This window comes from Tribolium madens, unplaced genomic scaffold (genome assembly GCF_015345945.1).
Source record: "Tribolium madens isolate multiple individuals breed KSU strain unplaced genomic scaffold, Tmad_KSU_1.1 Scaffold_2;HRSCAF=44;Tcas5.2_LGX, whole genome shotgun sequence".
Classification (NCBI taxonomy): domain Eukaryota; kingdom Metazoa; phylum Arthropoda; class Insecta; order Coleoptera; family Tenebrionidae; genus Tribolium; species Tribolium madens.
The window spans coordinates 4974602-4997935 of record NW_025400995.1 but is presented as its reverse complement, the minus strand read 5'-3'; the positions used below and the strand labels follow the sequence as shown (position 1 = coordinate 4997935).

General features: G+C 32.9%; 1 protein-coding gene across 2 annotated transcripts in view; it reads left to right on the top strand.

The window, feature by feature from the left end:
• Nucleotides 1–4609: 4609 nt before the first annotated feature.
• Nucleotides 4610–23334, top strand: part of LOC123006471 (protein eva-1) — a 63961-nt gene continuing 45236 nt past the window's right edge. For both annotated transcript variants that reach the window (XM_044400982.1, XM_044400981.1), the window contains exon 1: nucleotides 4610–4854. In XM_044400982.1, coding sequence (XP_044256917.1) covers nucleotides 4788–4854 — 67 coding nt within the window. In that variant the 5' untranslated portion in view covers nucleotides 4610–4787. The remainder of the gene's footprint in view (nucleotides 4855–23334) is intronic.

Genomic DNA, 23334 nt, shown 5'->3' with positions numbered 1-23334 from the left:
TGTAATCAAGCAACGCCAAGTTGTATCTGTCTGAGGCTTACATTATGCAGCCTTGTTTCATATTTAGGGCGCTTGCATTTCACTTATTTTTATTGCGGCAGAAAAAATCTTCGAGAAGTAAGGAAATCAAAGCCAATAAATGTGTCTTTTCCGTCCAAGCCACCGAATCGGAAAATATATCGACGGAGTAATGGCCAACATTGAGACCACAATGTGCACAAACTAAACATCTATGACCCATATTTAAGTTCGCGTTCAAATTCTACGTTTCCATCACATTATTAGTCCTGTATTTCTTCTAAAAATAATAGTAAGCGTATTTCGTATGTTAAGCTAAATGCAATTTTAAAGTTTTTGATAAAATAGCAAGGAGAATAAAAATACAAGTACACATTTTTTTGTTTGAATAAAATTCAGTGAGTTATGAGTTTGTTTGAATTGTTGAAAGACTGTTAATTTTTTACGTCATCTGCTGTTGATCAATCATTCTGTCACAATAATCGGCTAAATTATCCATATACTGCTACATCTTCCCAGAATAGATTTTTAATTTGTCGCGATACTACTTCGGTATGTATCAAATCACAGCAGCACTCTACACGAGAAGCCCTTCATTTAATGTATAAAACCCGCGTTGTAGTAAATTTTTCCATATTCCCTCGACATCCCATCATGTACATCCAAGATTTCTTGTTTATCTTTTCCGAAATAACAGAAAAGATGTTGCTTATTTTCCGAGCCGGATCGTAAAATTTTAACGTCACCATATACGCCACTGGACGAGTAAATTAAGACGATATTCTCCACCAAGAAAGAAAAGAAAACGATCCGCGTTAAAGCTGACAGCAGTATATCGGATAAGAATGTGTCAAAAGTCTCATGGATTATCAATAAGACGACATAAAAATGCGAAAGATGCTGCCCGACCATCCACAAGTCAAATGCGTGCTTGTAAAACTTATTGTGTTCTGAGCTTAAAGAAACATAATATTACACCAAAGAGACGCTTTTGTGGCTCCTTCGTGCCCCAACGCCAGAATACACTCAATAATATATACAGGTAGCCAACGCAAACATCGCGACATTCACCCCTCGTAAATCAAAACTGATTTTTATTTATACCACATTTTATTTTTCCCATTCAATAGTAAACAGAGAAAATCAAGTATATACAGTACGTGTTTACGGGAATAAATGTTAAAATGTAACTACAAAACAAAGAAAAAAGCACGAAAAAACGACTACATTGTGTGAAAGAAAATTAGACATTGCATGGCGTGTAAAAGAAAGAGACAATTTTAGTGTCGCTTTGTTTAAAGTGACGCGGAAAATGGCCAAATTTTTAGAATTGAGACTATAAATTCGTCGTTTGTCGTAAAAATATTTTGCTAGATATAAAAGTTAGATAACAATTTTACAACGTTAATAAATTTAATACTAAAACTAATGGTCACGCTGGTTACATGCAACCCCTTTCATCCTAATTAAGTAAATTAATAATAATTTGCGACAAAACACCGCTATAGAAATTCATGAAAAACGCTAAATGTCGAAATTTTTGATAAGCAAAAAGGTGAATTTTATCCTTTGTATCTGTCAGTTTTACGTCGTTTTGTGACCTATCAGATAAACGATTTGTGAGCGGAACTTTGCTCAGGCGAGGTTTTCCCTGCATTGTCGATGTGTTGCAGGAAATTAACGTTGTATTTTAGTCTATGGTGGTTTCAGTTCGCCGATCAGAAGCAACATGTTTCCACCAGATTCGATTGGAGTAATTAACCGTACGTATAAGTCAAGAATTTAATTAATCTTGCCATTTGTACTCTAAAATTTCCATAATCTTGTTATGGAAACACAACAAAACTAAAAATAATTTGGTATCGTTTATTTTTAAATCTCAATATAATATTTAATGCTGGTTGGTCAATTTATTTTAATTGTGTAATATATGGCTTTTATGGAAGAGCAAATTTAGTTTGATTAAATCATTATTCTGAATTTGCTTTTGTTTCGTCCATTTAAACTTTGACAATGCAGATAACAGGATGGCAGCTTTGGCTAAAACCGTCGAGTAAAGTTCAATGTGTCAGACTTTCATGAGGTGGTTTTAATGGTTGATTCATCTTGATGTGGGTGGTGTTAGTAAATTTTAGCGGTCTGGCGTGAAAATAATCATAGAGAATTGGATGAGAAAGAAAGCTTGAGCCGGTTTAAGTAAATCTCTGTTGATCCTGGTATTGAGAGATTCAATGCAGTAGCGAGTTAAATCACGTATCGCATATAAACAGAGAAATAGTCAGTCAATACGTCCGCCTGTATCGTCCTTCAACGTGCCAGGAAATAAGGACGAACATAAATTTATTTGTGTACTCACGCCGTTATTAATGGATTAAACATACCGACCCATGTTCAATGGGCTGATACTGAAATTGTGGCCATTTATTTGATTTTTGTCTGTTTTTGTTTACAGGACAAACATGAGTTTCACAATCGTGCAATTTATATGTATTTCTTGTTTAGATAACAAAATATTCTTTCAAACCCACACTACAAATAGCAAACCACGTTTTCATCAAAGGAGATTGAAATTAATCCGCTTTGTTGATAGATCGAAAACAAAATAGTTTTTTAATGTACAAACAAGACTATTTTATTTTTTCGATCAATATCTGATCGGTTTAAAAGGGTTTATCCTCGCAATTAAAGAGAAAGTAGTCATTTCCTAATACACCCTGATAACGTTTAGCTTCCGAGGTAATAAAGCAAACTTTACTAAACACACTTTCAAACTAAATTCATTAAAATTCTATTTAAAAATATCTATGTCGTTCTTTTTTCAAATTAATCTTTATTTAAGTATTTTAAAGTGCAACTTTAGTGTGTATAGAAATTTAATCTTTAAATGTAGCCCACAACAAAGACTTTTCCGAGTACAAAATCTTTTGTTACGTGACGCTCAAAATAATCTCGGAGCTGAGGAATATTTGGTTGAAATTGCTGTCAAAATCGTAATGAGACACGACGTTCTCGATAGACAGGTGACTTTCTATAATTCAACTTAGTAATAACCTCCTCTTCGTTCCTCGACTTTGACTCCTTTATTCGAATTCCTAACCACAATTACATAGAAAAGAGTCCTGAACAATAATTCACTCTATAAATTGTAATAATATTTAATAGCCTAAAAGGCTTATAAAGAAGTGAAATCGACTTTTTGCATTTTTAAGAGTTTGCCGAAATTTTATTGAATATTATGTTGCAGGTGTTGCTTGCTTGCTTTGAAAGTGCGCCAAAGTAAATCCTCCTGCAGTCAATTTCAGTTTTGAGCAGTTTACGTTGGGAAAGCCTGCTTATGACAAAATCGATTCAAAAAAATATACGTATGCCATATGTTGCTCACATTGATTACGCATAACATCTTCCAAGATCAAATTTTACGAAACGGGATTTTGTTTTAAATTATGAAATTTTTGTAGTGAAGACAAATTAGAGAAACAACGAGAAATATTCAGGTTACTCTTTAAAAGATTTTTTTTTCTTGAGTTTCAATATTTTTCAAAGCTTTGATGATAATCGGGTAGAGCTTCAACGCACCATGACGTTTGTTTGAATACAAATTTTTCAAACGCTCTCAAATGAATAGAATCAATTTTCTCTTTATGTCACTTTTGATAACGCTAACTTTATCGCTGCAATTTGCTAATTTATGTGATTTTAGCAACTCTAGTGGAGCACCAAGAGCATAGAGCATATACTGAGTGACTTTAGTAATGTACCACCTAAGTTTAGCTGAATTTCATACGTACACAAATGATCAGAGTTTCAGAATGGAAATTATAAATTTAAATAAAATTGTGATTATTTATTGTATGTTAAATAAGATATTTTATCGACTTTTTTGACAAAGAAATTAATTACACTTATTATGCACCTCATCAAATAGCTGTTTGTCTAAACTAAAGTAACTAAACATATATCAATATTGAAAATTTATTATCACACGTAACAATATTTTTTTATAGAAGGAACCTGTCTTATGTATGTAGTTCGGGTACATAAATCAGTTAAAATGCATGTGTTAGAAATATTTTCTCTATTTCACTATTTTTATAATCTAACGAAAACTATAAACCAATACACTTTGACAGGAATGCAATTTATTATATTTTCAATATTACGTTTTTGGTCCATTTATAGTAAAATTAAATTTATTTATGTATGTTTAAAAGTTTGGAAGGGAAGCGGGTGGACTTTGAAGTGAGAATATTTGAAATCACAATTTATATTATTTGTTTCCCGTGAAATAACAAGGAACATAAGAGAGGCAGCCAACATAAAAAATAAGCACATGATAAAATTTGAATAGATGGCGTTTGAAAATGCTGTTTGTATTGATATAAAGAATGTCGATTAGATTTGAATGACGGCTGTCAAAAATATTTACGATACATTAAAATATCGCGAGGTATAAATCTGTTTATTGTAAAATGCATAATGATTGTGGGGGAGTAAACCGTATTCGTCTGTTTCCGTGCGTTCTCGTCGTTTGGTTGGTCCATCGTAACATGGACTTGGTTTTACAGAATCAGTTTAGTACTGATACAACCGCCGTTAGAGGGAGTTTATAAACTTGACATTGGAGAAGCCAAGAAACACGCTCGTGAAATATCTTTCTCTTGGTTGAAAATGTGAAAAATTTGCGCGAAACGGAAATTCTCGATTTAAATTCACCATTGTGGTTATTAACATGGTATTGTTTGTGTTATGTGATGCCTAAGTGATTTAAAATGACTTCCTGGATCGTCCTTACCGTAATCCTAGTCGGAATCGTCGCTACTAATGCGGATAATTTAGGTAAAATATTTACACCTCTCGATGTTTTGCATCAAATGAGGACCTAGAAAATTCACGTGGAAGGTTCAAATTGATGTTGATTGTCAGGTGTCTCAACTGTTAATTTGCTTAGCACTGAATAAATTAACAAGTTTTTATCGGAGATTCACTTTAAATGTTAGTGTGGAATTTTAATAACATTTTTTGTCTTCCTGTGATTACTTCATTCATAAGAATCTCAACAATCTTTTACAACTACTAATTCCATTCATGGCAACATAATTTGACTATGAGCCAGAGGTGCGTGTCTCATTAATTATTTATAGTTGTGCTATTGTATTAAATTAAAATGACAGTAATTCAATCGTTCCCGAAGCTTTTTCTTTTATTAAATTTTTCTATTAATTAAATTTTCTATTTGAAAGCCTGATCGGTCAAAGGGTAGGTTCATAAATTACATTTTGCTTACACTAAAACAAAATTAATTTTACCTAAATTAAATCCGTAGATCAAAATAACTTATCGGCGTTTAAATTAACAAAAAAAAATACAAATATTACTATAAGTTTTCTTACCATTTCATAATCTTTTGCACTTTAAGCTGCGATCGAATGATTGACAGTTGAACAAAGTTCGTACAAATTAAATTAGAAGTTGGAGTTTCGAATTTATTTTTCTTAATAATATCAATAAATATATCATGAAATTACCTTAGCTGTAAGTTCAATTTGGCTAAGACATAAATTCCATCTGGCAATTCAAAAGATAATTTCGTCTTTTAATTTGGAGCTGAGAAGGTAACTTTTTCTTTCAAGCTTATGGCATAAAACTTCTCAAAGAAGTGCAATAAAAAATAATGGTACGGGGAGTATTGAAAGTGAAGAATTTGTTTAGGTTCTTGTGGTTACTTGTGTACGTATAACAAAAATCTGCATGACTGTTGTTACAACACATTTATTTTAGTGACTTTTTAATGACAGAATAATCGTTTCGTACTTCGGTTGTCATGTATTTTTTAAACTCTTCTTATATTTTTCTTTAACAAATTAATCTACTTCGCGTTTAATTATGTTAGATGTCAACTTCATCACTTCTTTTCATTCTGCTTTTCTCAAAGACGGCCGAATTGCGAATGGATTGTTTAAATTCCTATACTTACTCAAAAAGTCAACTAAGCAAAACGATGGTATTACGAGAGCTGTGCTTAATGTTAGTTATGTCGTAATTAGTTAGTTTTCAGTTCTAACAAGAAATGCAAGAGTTCTTTGCAAAATTTTCATTCGACATGCGGTGTTCACTGGAAGTCCCCATCAACTAGCTTTACCGTTAATTGAAGCTCATCAATGTAACATAACTCCGTACGTGTGTGCGACCTTTTTGTTTCTAGACAATAAATAAGTTATTGACAAAATGCTTCAAGTTTAATTAGTGCAAATACTCCTAATAGAAAATCCACACATACTTTTATATTTTCATAATTAATGACTCTTCAGAGCCAATTAGGTACCTGAACAAAGACTAGGTACTTCAAAATCGTAGTCTATGCCTTGCTAATTATTCCTCGAGAATTGAAAAAAGGTAATGTCGGTATATAATAACTCTCCGAGTTATTATATACTCTTTTGACTTTGTACTGAATATTGGGAATTTATTTATCGCTAAACGCATTATATTTTTTTTAAACAACTCGTAGCATTACATCGTAAAATATACATAGTTCTAACCGAATCAGCAGTCAACACAACATTGACCAGTGAAGCGTTTGATAATCAAACATTAATGGCTGTCGAGTTAACGATCTGCATAAATATGTATAGTACATATTACAAAACACTTTTTACTTTCGCAAAATAAAAGCGACAATTTGCTCAACAAATTTCATATGCATTTCTTTTTTTCTCTTACTTTTTGAGATGGAGTGCGTTAGAATGATCAATTGTCAACAAAAAAATCTATGGTGTGTTTTTGTTTGGAGGAGATTTTCGATGTGTGAAGGAAAAGTTGACAAATGTGACCTAGTTTGAATCGTTGACAGTGGAAATCTATTTACGAGCCGCCTTTTTGTGCTTTAAAAATGAATTTATTTTTGTAAATTGGTGTAATTTAAATGTGAATGTGATCGTTTAGCGTTAAACAAAATTGACAAAATCCGGGAAAAAGGCTTTGAAAGGCAATAAACTAGTTGCAGTATCGGTTGTTCGGCGTCTGTCGCGTTTTATTTTTGTGTGGTGTTAATATGATCAGTGAAGTGGCGCGAGAATGCCGCCTGAGGTAAATTGACTTAGTAAGAGTCTGGATTTGATAGTAGTAACGCTTAGTCCTAAAAGCGATTATGGGCATTGTGTGGTTGGATAGTTTGTCATGCGTTTGAAGTGTTTGTAATGGCGAAAACCGGCCCTGCAGTGCCATTTGATTGTCACTCGGGACTTCATCGCTCCGATGTGTATACAGTACTTCCGATTGTTGGCAATGATTGCAACCTGCTTTATATTTTAAAATCAAGCACTGTCGTAAGTTTAATGACGTTGCGATAGGTATCCTCCACACGTATATGAGAAAATGTTTAGTGGAAATTCTCCTCACGTACCACAATACAATCTGTATCTGGTGCATGCCGCATATTTCATCTGGCGGCATCTCACAAGACAAACTGACCCTCTTCTCTTCCGGACATTCCCACGTATAAGTCTTTAAAAATATCAATTTTCACGGCGAATGCACTCCGTTTTAAATTACTCAGCCACCGTTCAAAACCGCCTTTTCTTTGAAATTCTACACGAAATTGGCCTGTCCGTTCCCTTGTATTTATGGCTAGACGCCCTTAATAGGCTCGACCAGTCCGGACCTGGCAATCTGCTCAACCGGCTCGCCACTCATCCAACAAATCAGAATTTGTAACCAAACTTTATTTTAATTGGAAGTAATTTACAATGTGTTAATATTTTTTTAAATTGTCTGTAAACCTGTGTTATTGTGACACGTCTAATTTTTGAAACTGTGAAACCGAAGTATACAATAATTTACATGAATTTTTTCTTGTTCTGCTGATGCCAACTTCGTTGTCGAAAAACGTGTCGACGGTAGTAAAAGGGGTGGTACTGTTTTGAATTAAGATTCAATTTTTAGTAATTTGTTTACAACTTACAAGCAAATTCACTTCATCGCTCATTCTTCTCTTGACAAACGTAATTATACCATATTTAAAAGTGAGGCGCCGCTTACAAATTGCTCGGTCACTTAAGCTTGCATAATACAAGACTACCGACGAAAGCACTAGTTGTTTATGACATTTATTAAAAAATAAATACAAGATCAGAAATACCGACATCAAGTTTCAGTCGCTGATGTATTATCAAATAGATATTTCTCAATTACTTGATTTCCATTAGGGCACATTAAACACTTTTAATTTGTCACTGGTGCATGGCATAGTATACTATAGGGATTTATGAAGTTTTAAATAAACACAAAATTAAAATTTAATGCTTATCACGGTGCTTTAATGTCGTAATCATTTTTTTTAATATTTGTCTATGCTTGTTTTTTGTTGTTGACTGAATCGTCAATTCCTAATGACTGGAAATGCCCTTGTTAACTGAACCCTCCTAGATCCAGCTGGAAATTGATCTCAATTTTTCGGAAATATCAGTAAATAAACAACACATAACAGTAAATAATATTGGAATATTCTCCTGTAAACAGGTCGTAAAATGCTGACAAGCGAACCACAATTTGTAATAATGGAAATAATTTGCTGGTCGGGATGATTTAGTGATTCATTTATTTTTAATGTTGTTTCACTCCAATCAAAATCTTGTTCAGATTTGATTTATTTAAATCTAATAAGGATTTAATTATAATCCATTATCAATTTTTCGATTGTCTAATAAATTGAAGGGGAAATTTGGGAATTCGTTCAATAGACGAAATCAAGTGATAAATAATATTCCGAGCGCGTCAAACTGCCAAGACGAGACTTGATATACACATTTTTGGACAATGTGATGAAGAATTTAATTTAGCCGTTGTATAAAGAGGATTGTGGAAGTTATATCTTCGGAAAAATAATACAGAATCTTTTATAAATCCTGCAAATACTTCTTAGGGATTCCTTTTAATTCAAAACTTTTTCTTCACTAGACAAATAATAATAGAAGACGTGTTATAGACGTATTTTATGTAATTTTTTTCTTTAAGACAAAGCTGTTACAACCTGCGATTTTTCTGCAATCCATGCCAAGAAATTAAATGTATTGACCTTTTGTCGTTTCCATTTTGTTTTGATGTTGAAATTTTAAAGCGTAGGTGTTGCTATGTTCCTAAGGAGTGTAAACGATTCAATAGACACCAATGGCGTGCACACTTCCAGCAAAATCCAAAATTTTTCTTTTTCTTATATTGGAAATGTTGTGATGTTCGCGTCTTCATTAGCATGAACAAAAACCGATGAGTAAGTCCGAGTTGCCGCCTATATTTGATCAATGCTATCGTTTAATCTCGTAGATGGTTTGACCATGTGGTGGTACGCCATTGAGATATGCAACGGTATTCATGTAAAGTTGATGATCGCGCCATATGTGGGCTTACAATTACTTCGAAGGTATCTTTTTGGGACCAGATTTAGGATTGCGCAAGGCAACCTTGATTGGGTAGGTATAGGTAGGCGTCCTATTCACGTTTGTCAAGGCTGTTTCGAAATCGGATTGCGAGGTATGACATCTATGTTACCTTACGTTAATAATAGTAAATAAAGTTTGCGTTCTTTTAGCACCTGTTTTATGATGTCATAAATTTATTTACGTTAATAATACTCATCTGTTTCATTATTCGTGCTCAAGGCTGGACTTCGTATTTTAAGCTTGCGAGGAAACAACATTTTAACCTAGTTAGTTAATTTTACCTTAATTAAAACCTTTTGTAATTTGACTAGTAGAACTTACATAATTGCCAACATGAATAAATCAAGAGATGGTGAAGTCACTGGAATCAGAGTAGCGCGTGTCGGCATTTATGGTTTTATTTCAACTATTTTAATAAATCGAAAAGTAATACGCGGATTAATAATCCGTTACAGTTCCACATAATTGTAATTCTGTAACATAATAGCTAAGTCTGTTCGTAACTGTTATTTAAGACCGCCTTGCGACACATTAATAAATTAATTACTCTATCGTGACCGTCTCATGTATGTACAACCTTCCGTCTCAATTCATCTCTTGTTTTAACGACACTAAGAATTATTTCAATCCGACGAAATTTATTAATCCAAGCAATTTCCGAATTCTTTACTCAAATTGGTATTTTATGCCGTCAAAGACAATAGGCGATTAATTCAACAAAAGCTTTCTACTTCGTAGTCACCGTATAATAGATCCAAATTGGTCGGTTTTCAGGACGCATAATTTCATAAAAATCACCTAACCCCACTCGAATTTGCATCAGACATTTGCGAATTTCATTTTCATTCCCCTTTTTCCTGACATTAACTTCTATGCATACATTTTTTTATTCTTCTCCCATAAACGATCTACAATTTTCTACTATTAAGGCAATCGCTTAGGGTTAAAGCACCACTTAACAGTTTTTACAACCATCAATGTGTTTAAAGTGTAGCTTTCATCCCAGATTTGTAAACAGGGATGCGTTCCAATGAATAACATCTTTTATTCATAAAGGAACATATGCATTTTTATGAATTTGCTAATGCAAAATAGCTGAACCACTCGAAAATAACCTAGTTTGTAGTCTGACACTGGCGCAAGGGTGGCTATTAAAACAGAACGTAAAATAATTACGACCCTCAGATGTGGTAGCGTAGACATCGAACCAACCTTTTATTTTTACACGAACTGACATTAAAATTGAGCGGCTCCAAACTCACAATGCTACCATTGTCCACACCACGTACCCAAACTAGCAAATACCTTACTTTTCGAATTTTTTTTGCTTCTCAGAAGGATAAATACAGTGTGTAAATTGGCAGATTTGTCAATTACGACTTGTTTATGACCGGAAGAAATGTTTTGGTTGTGGTAGTCTGGTTTGCCATGGTAGAAAAAGACCGAAAATCGCAGCTTTTCCTCTTTGAGTAAAGGTGTTTACTAGCAACTCCACTCTCATCCATTTTATTCGTATGCATTAAATGGCTTCTGGTTGCAAGTGTATTGATCACATTATGGCGGAAGTAGTGTAAACACTTATTCGCGGGGAAAAATATCGCATCTGTCTGAAGATTTTTCCAGAATAAAATGCATGGAAGTAATCGGTGCTCATTAATTTCTCACAGCTTTGTGTCTGAGACGATTTAATTAAAAGTTAAATTTTTAAGGAATTTGGACATGTAGACGGAACTCAGCTAAATAATTAATTATACCAAAGAAAATAGCTATAAAATTCTTTGTCCTGACAGGAGATGAATTTATTTGAAAAATTTTGCACGATTTACGGTGCACGACACAGACACACCCATGGAAAAATTCCACAGCTATGAATACGACATTTTTATTCTCGAATTCTAATGTTTTGACTTAATTTTGAGTTAATTTTTGTGTCGACAATTTTCAGTCATCAATAGTTATTCGGGAAACTTACGAAAATGGGCTTAAAGAACTAAGAATTTACTCCTACATTGGCCCTTTCAATATCTTCAACTTGAAGGTGGACATGAATATGTAATTCTCAGAATTATCCAAATGACTTTCAAATTTAATTTTTTCCATTTCCCTATCTCCCTTTTAAAGTTAAAATTTACACGCACGTAAAAACAACAAAAATGGGATTGCAATCTGACACAGAAGTGAACTCTAACCTTAAAAAGCTTTTAATTTAAACTTTACCATTATGCATTATATTGTGTATCAAAGTTATACGAGCGCTAAATCAGTTCATTTTGGAAAGATCTTTTCCGGAGCATACCATTGCAACCACTCAACCAACTTAAGTTTTAATCCAACATTTAAATAATGCACTTGAGCAATGTTTCCAACTTTTCGAGCACTTGAATTTTTTAATAAATAAGTCGAAATTATTGCCCAAGTGAATTTGTTTAATTAAATTTGTTTAATTAAATTTTTTAAAAGAGCATTTTACACGGCAGAGAGCAAAACTTTTTTCATTTTAAATTTGAAATCAAATTCACACACTCGGAGGCACTCTAAAGAAATTTATTTATTTCACATATTAGTACCTTTGAAAAAGTGTGTACACCAATAAATAAAGCACATCAAAGGGTCTTGGGATCGGTTGTTTATTGTGCTTCAAAATCCTTTATTTGAATAACGTAATATAAGTTTTTTTTTTAATTTCTGGGCGCAATCATTTCAGAAATACTACTGCAACACAACTTTGGAACGTAACATCTGCTTTAACCGACAAAATTGCTACTTGGAACAAATTCTAATTAATTCACTTCACATTAAGGAAAATGATTATTTAAATATTTGGGGACGGGCGCTCAAAAATGATTATCGACTCAATGAATAATACGTTGCAACTAGGAATATTGATCGTTAGTAAATGAATTCTAGCGTAATGATATGACACTTAAACAAGATGATTTGAATATAACTAATTAATTATACTTACATAAGTCTATTTTTATATTCATCGAGTTAATGTTTCGTGAGCTTCTCGCGCTCTAAAGACATCAGATGCATTTGGAGACGATTCCAGAGTGATAGATTAAGTAGTTTTGATTGTGTATTATAATGTTGCATATTGTACGTAAATCGAACGCAGCTGACAGTGTCATTCGCAGCTCTGGACAATGTATACATAATATCGAATTGCTGTTTCCAGACCGAATAGTCAAATGAAGTAACGCAATTACGCTCAGTCGAAGTAAAACTTGTTACAACGAAGAATATCCAGAAAATTTAATTGAAACACTCGACTTTAAATTATTGTCAATTGGAGTTAATGTGCGTTTTTAATTTGACGAATGCGAATGGAAAATACAGCAGTTGTTTAACATTTCCTTGGCGTTAGTCCAAGTTTTCATCGAAAATTTTAATGCCCTTCCAAGTGCTACTTCCATGTTAAATTTTAGGGACGGTTAAAGCTCGAGATGCGTGACATTTTTATAAAATCATATTTAAATATAAATTGAGCAAGTTTCGATGCAACTTCAGCTTTACGTTTTATGAAACTTTACAAATTACTTTAAATTCTAAATAGTGATATAAACCACTAAAAACAAGTCAAGAGTTTAAGTCATTGAATTTTAAAATTATTACCGGTCGTAAAGTAATGTATAAAATTTTTATGACTATTCAAACTCGATACCCTCCACAAATTACTTCAAACCTTATACCTCCATGCTTCAAACGAACAATCACAATTTTCGATCGCGCCGAATTCGCCAAGGCTACTTCAAATATTAGGAAAGTATACCATGACAATGACAAATTGATAATAAAAACCACGTTTTCACTTTCTTTCTACACTAATAATAATAAATTATTGTGAACTTTGATATTTCCTATAATGTCAAAATACTTTCAGTTTTTCTATACGAAACTAATCACAATAGCGTATGCAAGGCTGCACAATTAATATATGTCTAATAATCTGAGCTAAGTGGTGATTTTCGATAATTTCTCTGATTTTGCAATAATACTAATTTTGAATGGATGATAAATATTGGAAAATTGCAGAATAACGTAAACTAAAGAGTGCTTCATTCTTATGACAGCTTTAAATAACAACTTTTATGATACATCGCTAAAGTTCCCTTGGAACAGAAACTCAGTGACAAAATTGAGTTATTTTGAAGCGCGTTGATGCTATGGCTGCGGAAACTTTGTTAAATATTATTATTTTCAGCTTCGTTATTATTTTTATTACGACATACTTCTTGAAGAGTTTGGCAAGACAATTTCCATTATTTTATTTATTTAAGACTTCAATTGTCATTTATTCGTATATTGTCATCACTACTGAGAGATTTATGCAGGTTCTAATAAAACCTCCTTTATTTTTCTCAACATCGTTCCACTCCACCTTTCCCGACATATTGTTTATTGCATTGCGGGATGTCTGTAAGCACGTTCTCCTCCTGGATTTCAACTCGAATTACTGTCGGAGTTTGTGGTTATATTTAATTGGGGTGGAACTAGTTTGAATATTTTTCCCGATAGACTATAAGGCAGGCTATTAAATACACATTTGCTCAAATCGTCCTTTTTTATCTCAGATAGTTAATTTCAACTGCAAAACCCAATGGAGCGATTTAATAACATAAAAATGTATCTCGTCTGAAATTTATGGAGTTCAAGACATGACAGTTCCGCTTTGTTGAATAAAAGTCGACAAACAACATTGGCTTTAATAAATCTATATTTAAGGGGCTTGCTAAATATTTAACGACTTTGCATTTTATTGTGCTTTAACACCCCGTTTTGTTCGTAAAGATTTTCGCGTCATTTTTTAAACGTTGGAATAATTTACGGTGCAAACATCACTTCATATTAACAATTTGTATTTTTTTTTTGATAACGAAATAAAACACTGTTGAAATTGCATTGCTGTGCAAAAAACGAAATGCAGGATTATATTTATTTGATATTTACAGAGACCTAATTCCATAAAGAAATTTTCAGTTGGTTTATTTTTGTTTTCAGTTATTTTCATAATTACGCAATTACGTAATTACTAATATACTCACCTTTAATCACATTCGTTAGCTCTTTTTGACACGTTGAAGCACCAATTTTGATTCTGGAAAGACAAATCACCTTTAGATTACCAAATCACAATTACTTACATTAATTTGCCCCTTTGATAAATTCCCAAATACGAGATAACACTAATCGAAGGGTAAAATTGCCGAAATTGGAGCGAATTTTACGATTCAAATAAGCGAACACACGACGCAAACAGAGATATCAGAAACACACTCATTTCCATCGCATGAAGGGCTTTTTTGCTACAAAACTAATCAAAATACCAGGAAGCACTGACACATCAAATATCTGCTAGTTTTCAACAAATTAACATCAATGGTGGCTTGTCATTTTATAAAAATTAACTTTGTAGTAATTTAAAAAGGATTTAAAATTAAATTTTTTTATTTAAAAATGACATTTTTGGAGGGCCGCCGCTGAACGCTACATTTCCAATTCGAACATGTACATACATTAAATTTATTTTTGTGACAAAGATTTGTTCCAATAAGAAACAAGAAACATTTTCTAATTTGACTTGCAAATCGGAAAATTGATTGAGTTATTGTTGGTAATGCACCAGAGGCACTAAAGGTATTAGTAGCAGATGGAGTTTGCTGTGACTATTTAAAATTATACTTTATTAACAAGTTTGGTGTGTTTATGTCAAATATATTTTATGTTTCTAGGTTTTAATTTTATGTAATCAAGGGAAAATGGGTCATCGTCTGCATAAGCAAAGGGGCAAAGGGAATAAAGGGAATGTTATTTTTAGATGAATTGTAGTAATAACAATATATTCTTATGTTTTTCACAAAGCCATATGAGGGTATGTTGTTGAAGATTTGGTATGTTTCGTGGAATAAAGGAATCAATGCTTGCAAGGTTTCATATTATTCGGGGTTATAGGTGTGCAGAAAGCATAGAATTCCCTTGAGCCTTTTGTGAAAATATCGTCGGTGTGCATTTCTTTACTTTCGGACGAACTGATTAGAACGTGTTAAAGCAACATCTAATAAATAATGGAGCGCAAAACAAAGGAATTTGAAGAGGTGGAAGAACGAATTTGGAAGTTCTCTGACTTCCTTTTGTGGAAATAAGAGCATCCGGGCGTTGCAGTTAAGAACCAGTTAAACACTGGTTTTGTGCAACCTCCAGATGCAGCATAAACTGCTGACTGGCCGAGATTCCTTCTGTCAGCGCAGTCAATCAGATGTTAGTGCCATCCATATACGTCCTGGCCCAGTTAGAGCCACTTCTTGGCATGTTATGTCCGAGTCCGAGTGTCTTCTTCGTGCGGTTCATCGACTCTTCAGCCATTTATTTAAGGGATCTAACTGTTTTCCTCCGGTCTTGATAAATAGCGTCTTTGTTTGGCGGGCCGCGACTCTTTGACCCTCTATTTCGCGACTCGAATCATAATTGGACCAGACGCATAAATTACGTCACAACTAACAACACGCTAAATTTCATCCCCAGAGAAAAATTCCGAAGGCATAACAAAAACCGAAACGGCTCACTGAGACACTATAAGAACTAGCGATTTATTACTCCGCAAACTGCCACCTATGACCCCAAACTATAAACTATGCTCACTTTTCCTCACAAACAATTTCATACTAACAAGCTTATTTGCGACAATATGGATGTTGCCCAATTTACCTCTCACAAAAAATAATTCAACATACGAACATGTACTACAGATGACCATGAACTGTGCGTTTCTTGTTAAATAAGGACCGATTTATATTTACGTTGGAAATAAATTATTCATAAATTTGTCGTTTGTTACAAATTAAAAAAAGAAAAACATTGCCGTAAAACACTAATAAACAAGCATGACAAAGTACATTTCTCACAGCCATATTTAATTTCGTTAATGGTAACCAATCAATAAATTTTTGATATTATAAGGAAAGCAACTCCCATTACTTTACAAAATAAAAATAGAAAATTGTTTTTTGTAAGACACTATACAAACATTTTATAATTTGCAAAATTCCATCACCAGTCACAGCTATAATTAATAAAAATGATTTATTTTATCTTAGTTTGAGGAAAAATTTAAACATACTTAAGATTTCAAAATACTAAACCGATTTAGGGTTAGGTGGAAGAGCAGAGGAACTTCGCCCTATTGTAGACTATGTGTAAACAATAAAAGACAGTTATTATTATTGTTTAGGCTCACTAAGTTAAATGTACAGATGCAAAACTGCCTATAGCTGAAACAATCGTGAATGGGTAATAGCCAGAAACCTGTGTTGTGATTTTGCATATGAAGCAGATTTTAAAATCACGCGTGCTGCATGTTTCAGTTTCTGATTTCTCACTAACCTTACACATAAACCGAATTTTTATACTACAATAAACACTCATTTAATAGACACTGTGGTCAAACGCACTAATCCACTAAATACGGTCGGAGCGAAATTGGGACGTCAAATTACGACTTCCATTTACGTGAGATGTCACATTATGCGATTTTCACTATTTATTCATTTTGAGCACAACAAAGTTGTAATTAATGTAATTTTAGATTTTCTAGTTTTATTTCAGAGAGAAAATACAAGCACAACATTACATGTATAAATTAAACCAGAAAAGATGAAGAAATTGCGTGGAAATAATCTCTTTAAACAACCAACAAAATCCATGAAAAGCCAGAAAATGAAATGTTTTATGGTATAGTTTTAAAAATTATTAGATATGCGATATTAAAAACAAACCTGACGATATGAAGTTCTTTTTTCTTTTGACATTCGTTACTTGTGATGAATATTTGGATGAATTACACCATCGGTTTATGGATAAACACATGTTCGTTGATAAATACATAAAATCCCTATAGAGTTATGATTTACACAGCGGCTTGTCAGCGAATTTCCATATTCGCTGTTGAGCAAAAACTATCCAACAAAAGATTTTAATAAAGACCTCTCTCAAACAGCGCCTTTCTTGTCCTCCATGCACTGACCTCAACCAAAAAGTTTGTTTTCTATCCATCAGTCACGAGCAAGCGAACTTTTTTCCAACGACTCCTTATTATCAAACAGAATGGCAAAGTCAACGTAATTCATCAAATTTCATTATTCTACGACAAAATGCACTTCACTTTAAATTCCTTTTATCTGCCTAATAGAATTTAGTTTCATTTCACTTCTCTTCTATTCAGTTACCCTAATTTACTTCAAATGATACGAGAAAACCCTGCAAGTCATTTTTCAAAAATTACACTAATCACTTCAAACACTTCACACGAAACAATTATTTTCCAATTTAGGACAAGAGAAAAATCGATCGAATAGCGTCACACCCGAATTAATCATCACTTACAAGATGCTACCACCAACTTAATTAATTTCCTTATAATTAACCTTTTCCGAATTGCTGCAGAATTTGCTAAAAACTAATTAAAATTCATACTGTGATTTAAAAAAATCGTTGTCCTTGACGTCAAAAGTTAAGTTACACTATTAAGTATCTGTCTCTTTGAGTTAAGACTCAAATTCCTGTCTGTCATTATTGAAATAATTTCATTGCAATTAAATTAAATTCCCCTTACTGAAAAGCTACGTTTGAATGTAAACACACAAAACAAATCTATTTCCAATAAACTGGTATACGAAATATTTAATTGGATTTTCTACTATTTTTAGTGAAACATTTTTTTTTATTTTTGCCTGCGGCCTCAAACTTATTGGAGATGGCATTGTAGTAATATGAAAGTGGAAACCTTAACTGTCATCAAGTTTCGTAATTTTTTTAGCACTTGCTTGTTAGAAACTTGTGGAGGTGAAATAAAATGAACTACTATTACAAAAGCACTGTTCATTTCTGTCACTACTCACTAGGGTTTCGCTGACTTATTAAAAACTAACTAGTCACTGAATTTAATTCGTACGTAAATACTTATTTACAGGGATAAACATTCATGAGATAAATTATTGTTTAGTCTGACTGTGGCAGTCTAATTCATTTGTAAATGAGAACGCTGTACTAATGTGTACCTTGCTACTTGTTCCGAACGAAACAATTTAACGTCACTTTACGAGGGTGTAAATTAGAATCGACCGCATGCTTACCAATTGATGACAAATGAAAAATCTTCACGTTGAATTGATCAAAATTTCATTTTTCTCCTCGTGACACATGATTAAAACCACTCGTTTTGTGTTTGGAAAAACAAGAGCGCAATTTGCATTAAATAATTGGGTTTGTTTAATAATAACGCAAATATGTCACCGTTTCATTTTTAACAACTCAATCTCCCCATTCATCGACTGTGATTGAAAATTATAAAAACCACAAAAATATTTAGCTAAAAATCACGTTTTGTTGACAAGCGTTAATTGACAAAAATTTTCGATATTGGAATTGCAAACATCAATAACTATTTCATTACGTTTAAGATATTTTACTGGTTTCTAACCCACTACTTTTATATTAAAATTCTTATTTGTTTTAAAAAGAATACATCTTGTTTTCGTTTGTTCTTAAGTGTATGTGCAAGAAATTCAAATTTTTTTAATTCACTGCAGTACATAAAACATTTTCATTAATTTGTGGTCGGTCCATTTATTCCGAATGAATAACAAAGCTTATAAATCGATTTTCCGTGTTAACCATAACTGACATAAAGCTGCGGGTATAAGATTGATATTGTATAAATTTTCGTAAATCTGTGAAGCTTTCATCTGAAAATCTAATTTGTGAAACAATGAGGTGAATAATGTTGTTGGGAGAAAGAAATAACGTATGAATTAAGTGTCAGAGGCTTTTAAGCTGTTGGAAGATTTGTCTTGTCTGACCTGTATGTTTTCTTTCAAGTTGTAACACGATATTTCAATTCAATATTGGGCAAAGTGTACGAGGTTATAGGATTGACCTCTAGAATTCCATGTAGGCCATTTGAAGAACCTTCCCCGTTTATACATTCAGCGATCGCAATTTCCCTCACGGGCTTTTTCTTCTTTTTCAATCTTTCGGATTGATAAGAAAATGTCTTATTGCATATTAAATAAACTGCACCTGAAAAACTGAAAAAAGGCGCTGTGAGCGATGCTGTTAGTTAAATGAATATTTAACCATTTAATATTGCGCCGTAATTACAAGTTTTAGAGTTAGGTAAAAGTGTTCCATGGGTGGTTAACGAGAAAAGTTGATAGCGTTTAATGGAAACATAAATTTATTCGGAACATACCATCTGCATCACATTGGAACTCCCAGCACCACTCTATGTTCACATTATGAATTAAATTAATTCACCAAGTCCGCACCTTTTTATTATCAGCTGCATGTTTAATTTAGTGGCAATTTCATGGTTACTGATTCGCTATTCCCATAATCGCGTTAAACATAGGACCGCGGAAAGACCACTGGGGCATTACCATGACCGGTTATTATCGCTTCCCAACACACTCCCTTGATCAAGCAATTTCATTTTTTGCCGAACCCAACACTATTTTCTATCTATTCTATCATTACGACACTTTGCAACCCTTGTTTAACACATCAATCGTTTTAATCAAATTATTTTGCTGGGTGGGTTCGTGAAGTTTTGATTAAACTTAGCTACTGCCAGCTCTGTTATGCTTAATCATATTATTTTCTTGATGTAAATTAAATTTCCTTCAAACTTTTAGTATTGACGAAAATTTAAGAAAGCATTGAACTTTCAGCCACTCTCCCAAATTGATTTTTTTTAAATTGAACACGCTTTATACCAAGTCGCAATAATTGGCAGTAAGCTGACCGCAAACAACAGCGTATCTTACTTATTACACCTCTCTCAAGTAAGCATTGTAGGGCAACTCTCCACATGTTAAATAAGCTCTTAATAATCGCTTTCGATCCTCGTTTAATGATACCACCAACCAACATATTATCATTTTTAAATAAATTCATTTTAAGTAATTAATAGTCTTGAAAAATAGCTCTAGTGCCTTGAACTGGACCGGAATAGGTACTAAAAAGAAAATAAAAAAACGGTTTATCGTTCAACCCTTATGCATTTTTATGGTCCTCAGAATTAAATTTTTAAAACTGAAATAAATTCGAGTGTTGTAAAGAGTTATGGATATTTTTTTTTAATGTGGACCATATGATATTTCCGTTATTGCAAGTGTTGGGGAAGTGTCGTCACGTAAATTGTTTTCTCATTTGCAGTTTATTTTAATAGTGTTTTCTGATGTTCCGCTTATGTTGCACCAAAAGGGTTTCTTTTTTCCCTAGTATGCACATGTCGATATTCAGTAAACTGGATGATACAAACTATAAATAAAATTTATAAGCGTTCTTGTGGTGAAATTTTTGTGCTGAATTCTCTTATTCAAACAATTCCGGTGGGAAGTTTTTCCCGGCGACGAAAGCTGAATTTTTGTGTTAATTACTAAACTTCCGCCTTGCGAAGTTTAAATCCATCATTACCAACAAATCGGATGGCGTTATTACGAAGCTGCTGGAAAAACTAGTCACTTTTTATCAATTGAACAAATTGCTTTGAAAATGGGGCGATGTATCGTTCATTTTTGCAAAGTGTATATACAAAGTTTAAGTAAGAAATCCAAGTGGGAAATACTTCGTCGCGGGATGAAACACAACAATACCTTCGGTACAAACAAAACTTGAACGCCGGAATTTTGTAAAGTTTTCTCGGTTATGGAAATCCTCTCACTTCATTTCAGGTTAAACCGAAATTAGTGAATACATCCCGTTTTATTATCATCTTATTACCAGATCATTTACCTAATTGTTCCATCAAATCAAAATCACCTGCGGCTAAATTCAAAATACTCCAATCTGCTACCCTAACCACCAGAAATATGAAAACATAAATATTATTCCTTTGACTCACAGACATATCCTAAATAATTAAACTTTCACAAAGAGCAGGATATAGTTCTCAAAAAAGCCATCATTATCCTGAAAAACTCGCAAAAATCTTTGTCCGTCCTGAATTCATTTAGCTAATGTAATTATTATAAACAATGGTTTATCTTTAGAGGTTGCGTCAATTAACTCAGGAACGAACAAGGATAGACTAAGTTTTGTTTCCAAGCTTTTGTTGTGAAGTTCATAAAGGCGGCAAAATCGCCTTTTAAAAAGTAACAACGGTTTGGGGTAGCACATTTGTTTTTAGAGAGAGAATGGCGCAAACACTGAAACTCTATTTCATTATCAAAATAATTATTTTACTTAAACCTAGTTTATATAAATACTTTTACTGCACCACATATTCTCATTAATTCAGTTTGTGGAAGAATTTAATCAAAATATTATTGGTCAAAAGCATCACAATAATTGAGTTCAGCTTTTGCCGCCTGAATAATTTCATATTTTCAAACACATTTGCTTTATACTGTTTCTTTTTTAGAATTAAAACCACTTTTGTAAAAATTAATTAAACCAAAGCATGTTATTTATAAATGACAAGCAAAACAAACTTTTGATATTAACTGTTATCGCATCATTTTTACCTAATACAACGATGATGGTTAAGATTATTTATGTTATGGCGTGACGAAACACCACGACACTTTTCCTCACACATAAATACACTCTCTGTGTTTATTTTCCTATATTTTTGATTTTTAAATATATATAAAGCTTTTCGGGGCTTTGTAGAAATTGTGGGCCTAACCGAGCGCAACAACACGTGAAATAATTTAGAAGATTGTTTTATAGTTTTGATCTTGTTTCTGCACTGTATTCGTTGTCTATGTTGTTTATTTATGAAAGAATGAAATTTACATGAAAATTGTAAAAATTTGAATATGAACTCGGAATTAGCTGTCGGTCTTCGCAATAACCTCGACTTTGATCTACGTAAGGCAATCTGCATCTCAGTGAGATCTCCAAGTGCACTAAATGCATGCACTGGTTTGGGTTCTCTGAACGTTTGACGAAAACCACAAAGAAGTTAGTTAAATAATTCGGTCTAAGTAGTACATCTATCTTACTCATCGCCATGTGGAAATTGTTATTAATGTGTGAATAAATCATAAATTCACATTTCAATCAACAAGCGCGGCATATATTAAAACACTGATGTCTAAATTTATGACAGTATCAAATTCATTTTTCAATTTCTTGTTTGTTGGAGTTTTTGATTTAACCGTAGATTCTAGAGGCGGAATGGCGATATACAGGGTATTTCACGAGTGATAATGAGCCCTGAAGGAATTGAAAATACAACCCACAATACATTTGCAAAGTTAACGTAGATATTTTAGATATCCCATTGTTTGAAAAACCGATTATGAATCCACGATAGCTTTGCTTCGATAATTTTATTTGTCACAACCATAGAATGTCACAACTGACATTAAATTTAGCAAAAAGTCAAAATGCATTTGAACGATGAGAAAACAGATTTGATTCTCATTTATGGCGAATTTGAGAAAAATGCTTCTGCCGTTGAACCTTTGTAAAGACAATGTTTCCTGACTAGAAAAGCTCCAAAAAGGCTTGAATCACTAAAGTGATTTCCAATGGTAGATAGACAAATAATTTAAAAAATTGTATTTCTTGTTTTGTCAATTTCTTTGTGTCAGTCACGCGATAACTATGTTTTATTAATTTTAAAATTCATAATCAAAATCCATGAAGCCTATGTAAATGTATTGCTGGCTGCAGTTCAAATTTGGTCAGGCTCATTATCACTCGTGAAATACCCTGTATATACTATAATATTTTGGTCAAAATTCTTTATCGATTTTTTTTTCGAAATGAACATGTTTGTGTAGACAATTTTCTGAATGACTAAACTGCTACAAACGAATTTGTTGTTTTAGTAGCACTATCTGATTTGGCTGGATATTCCTCTGTTCCTCGTTTT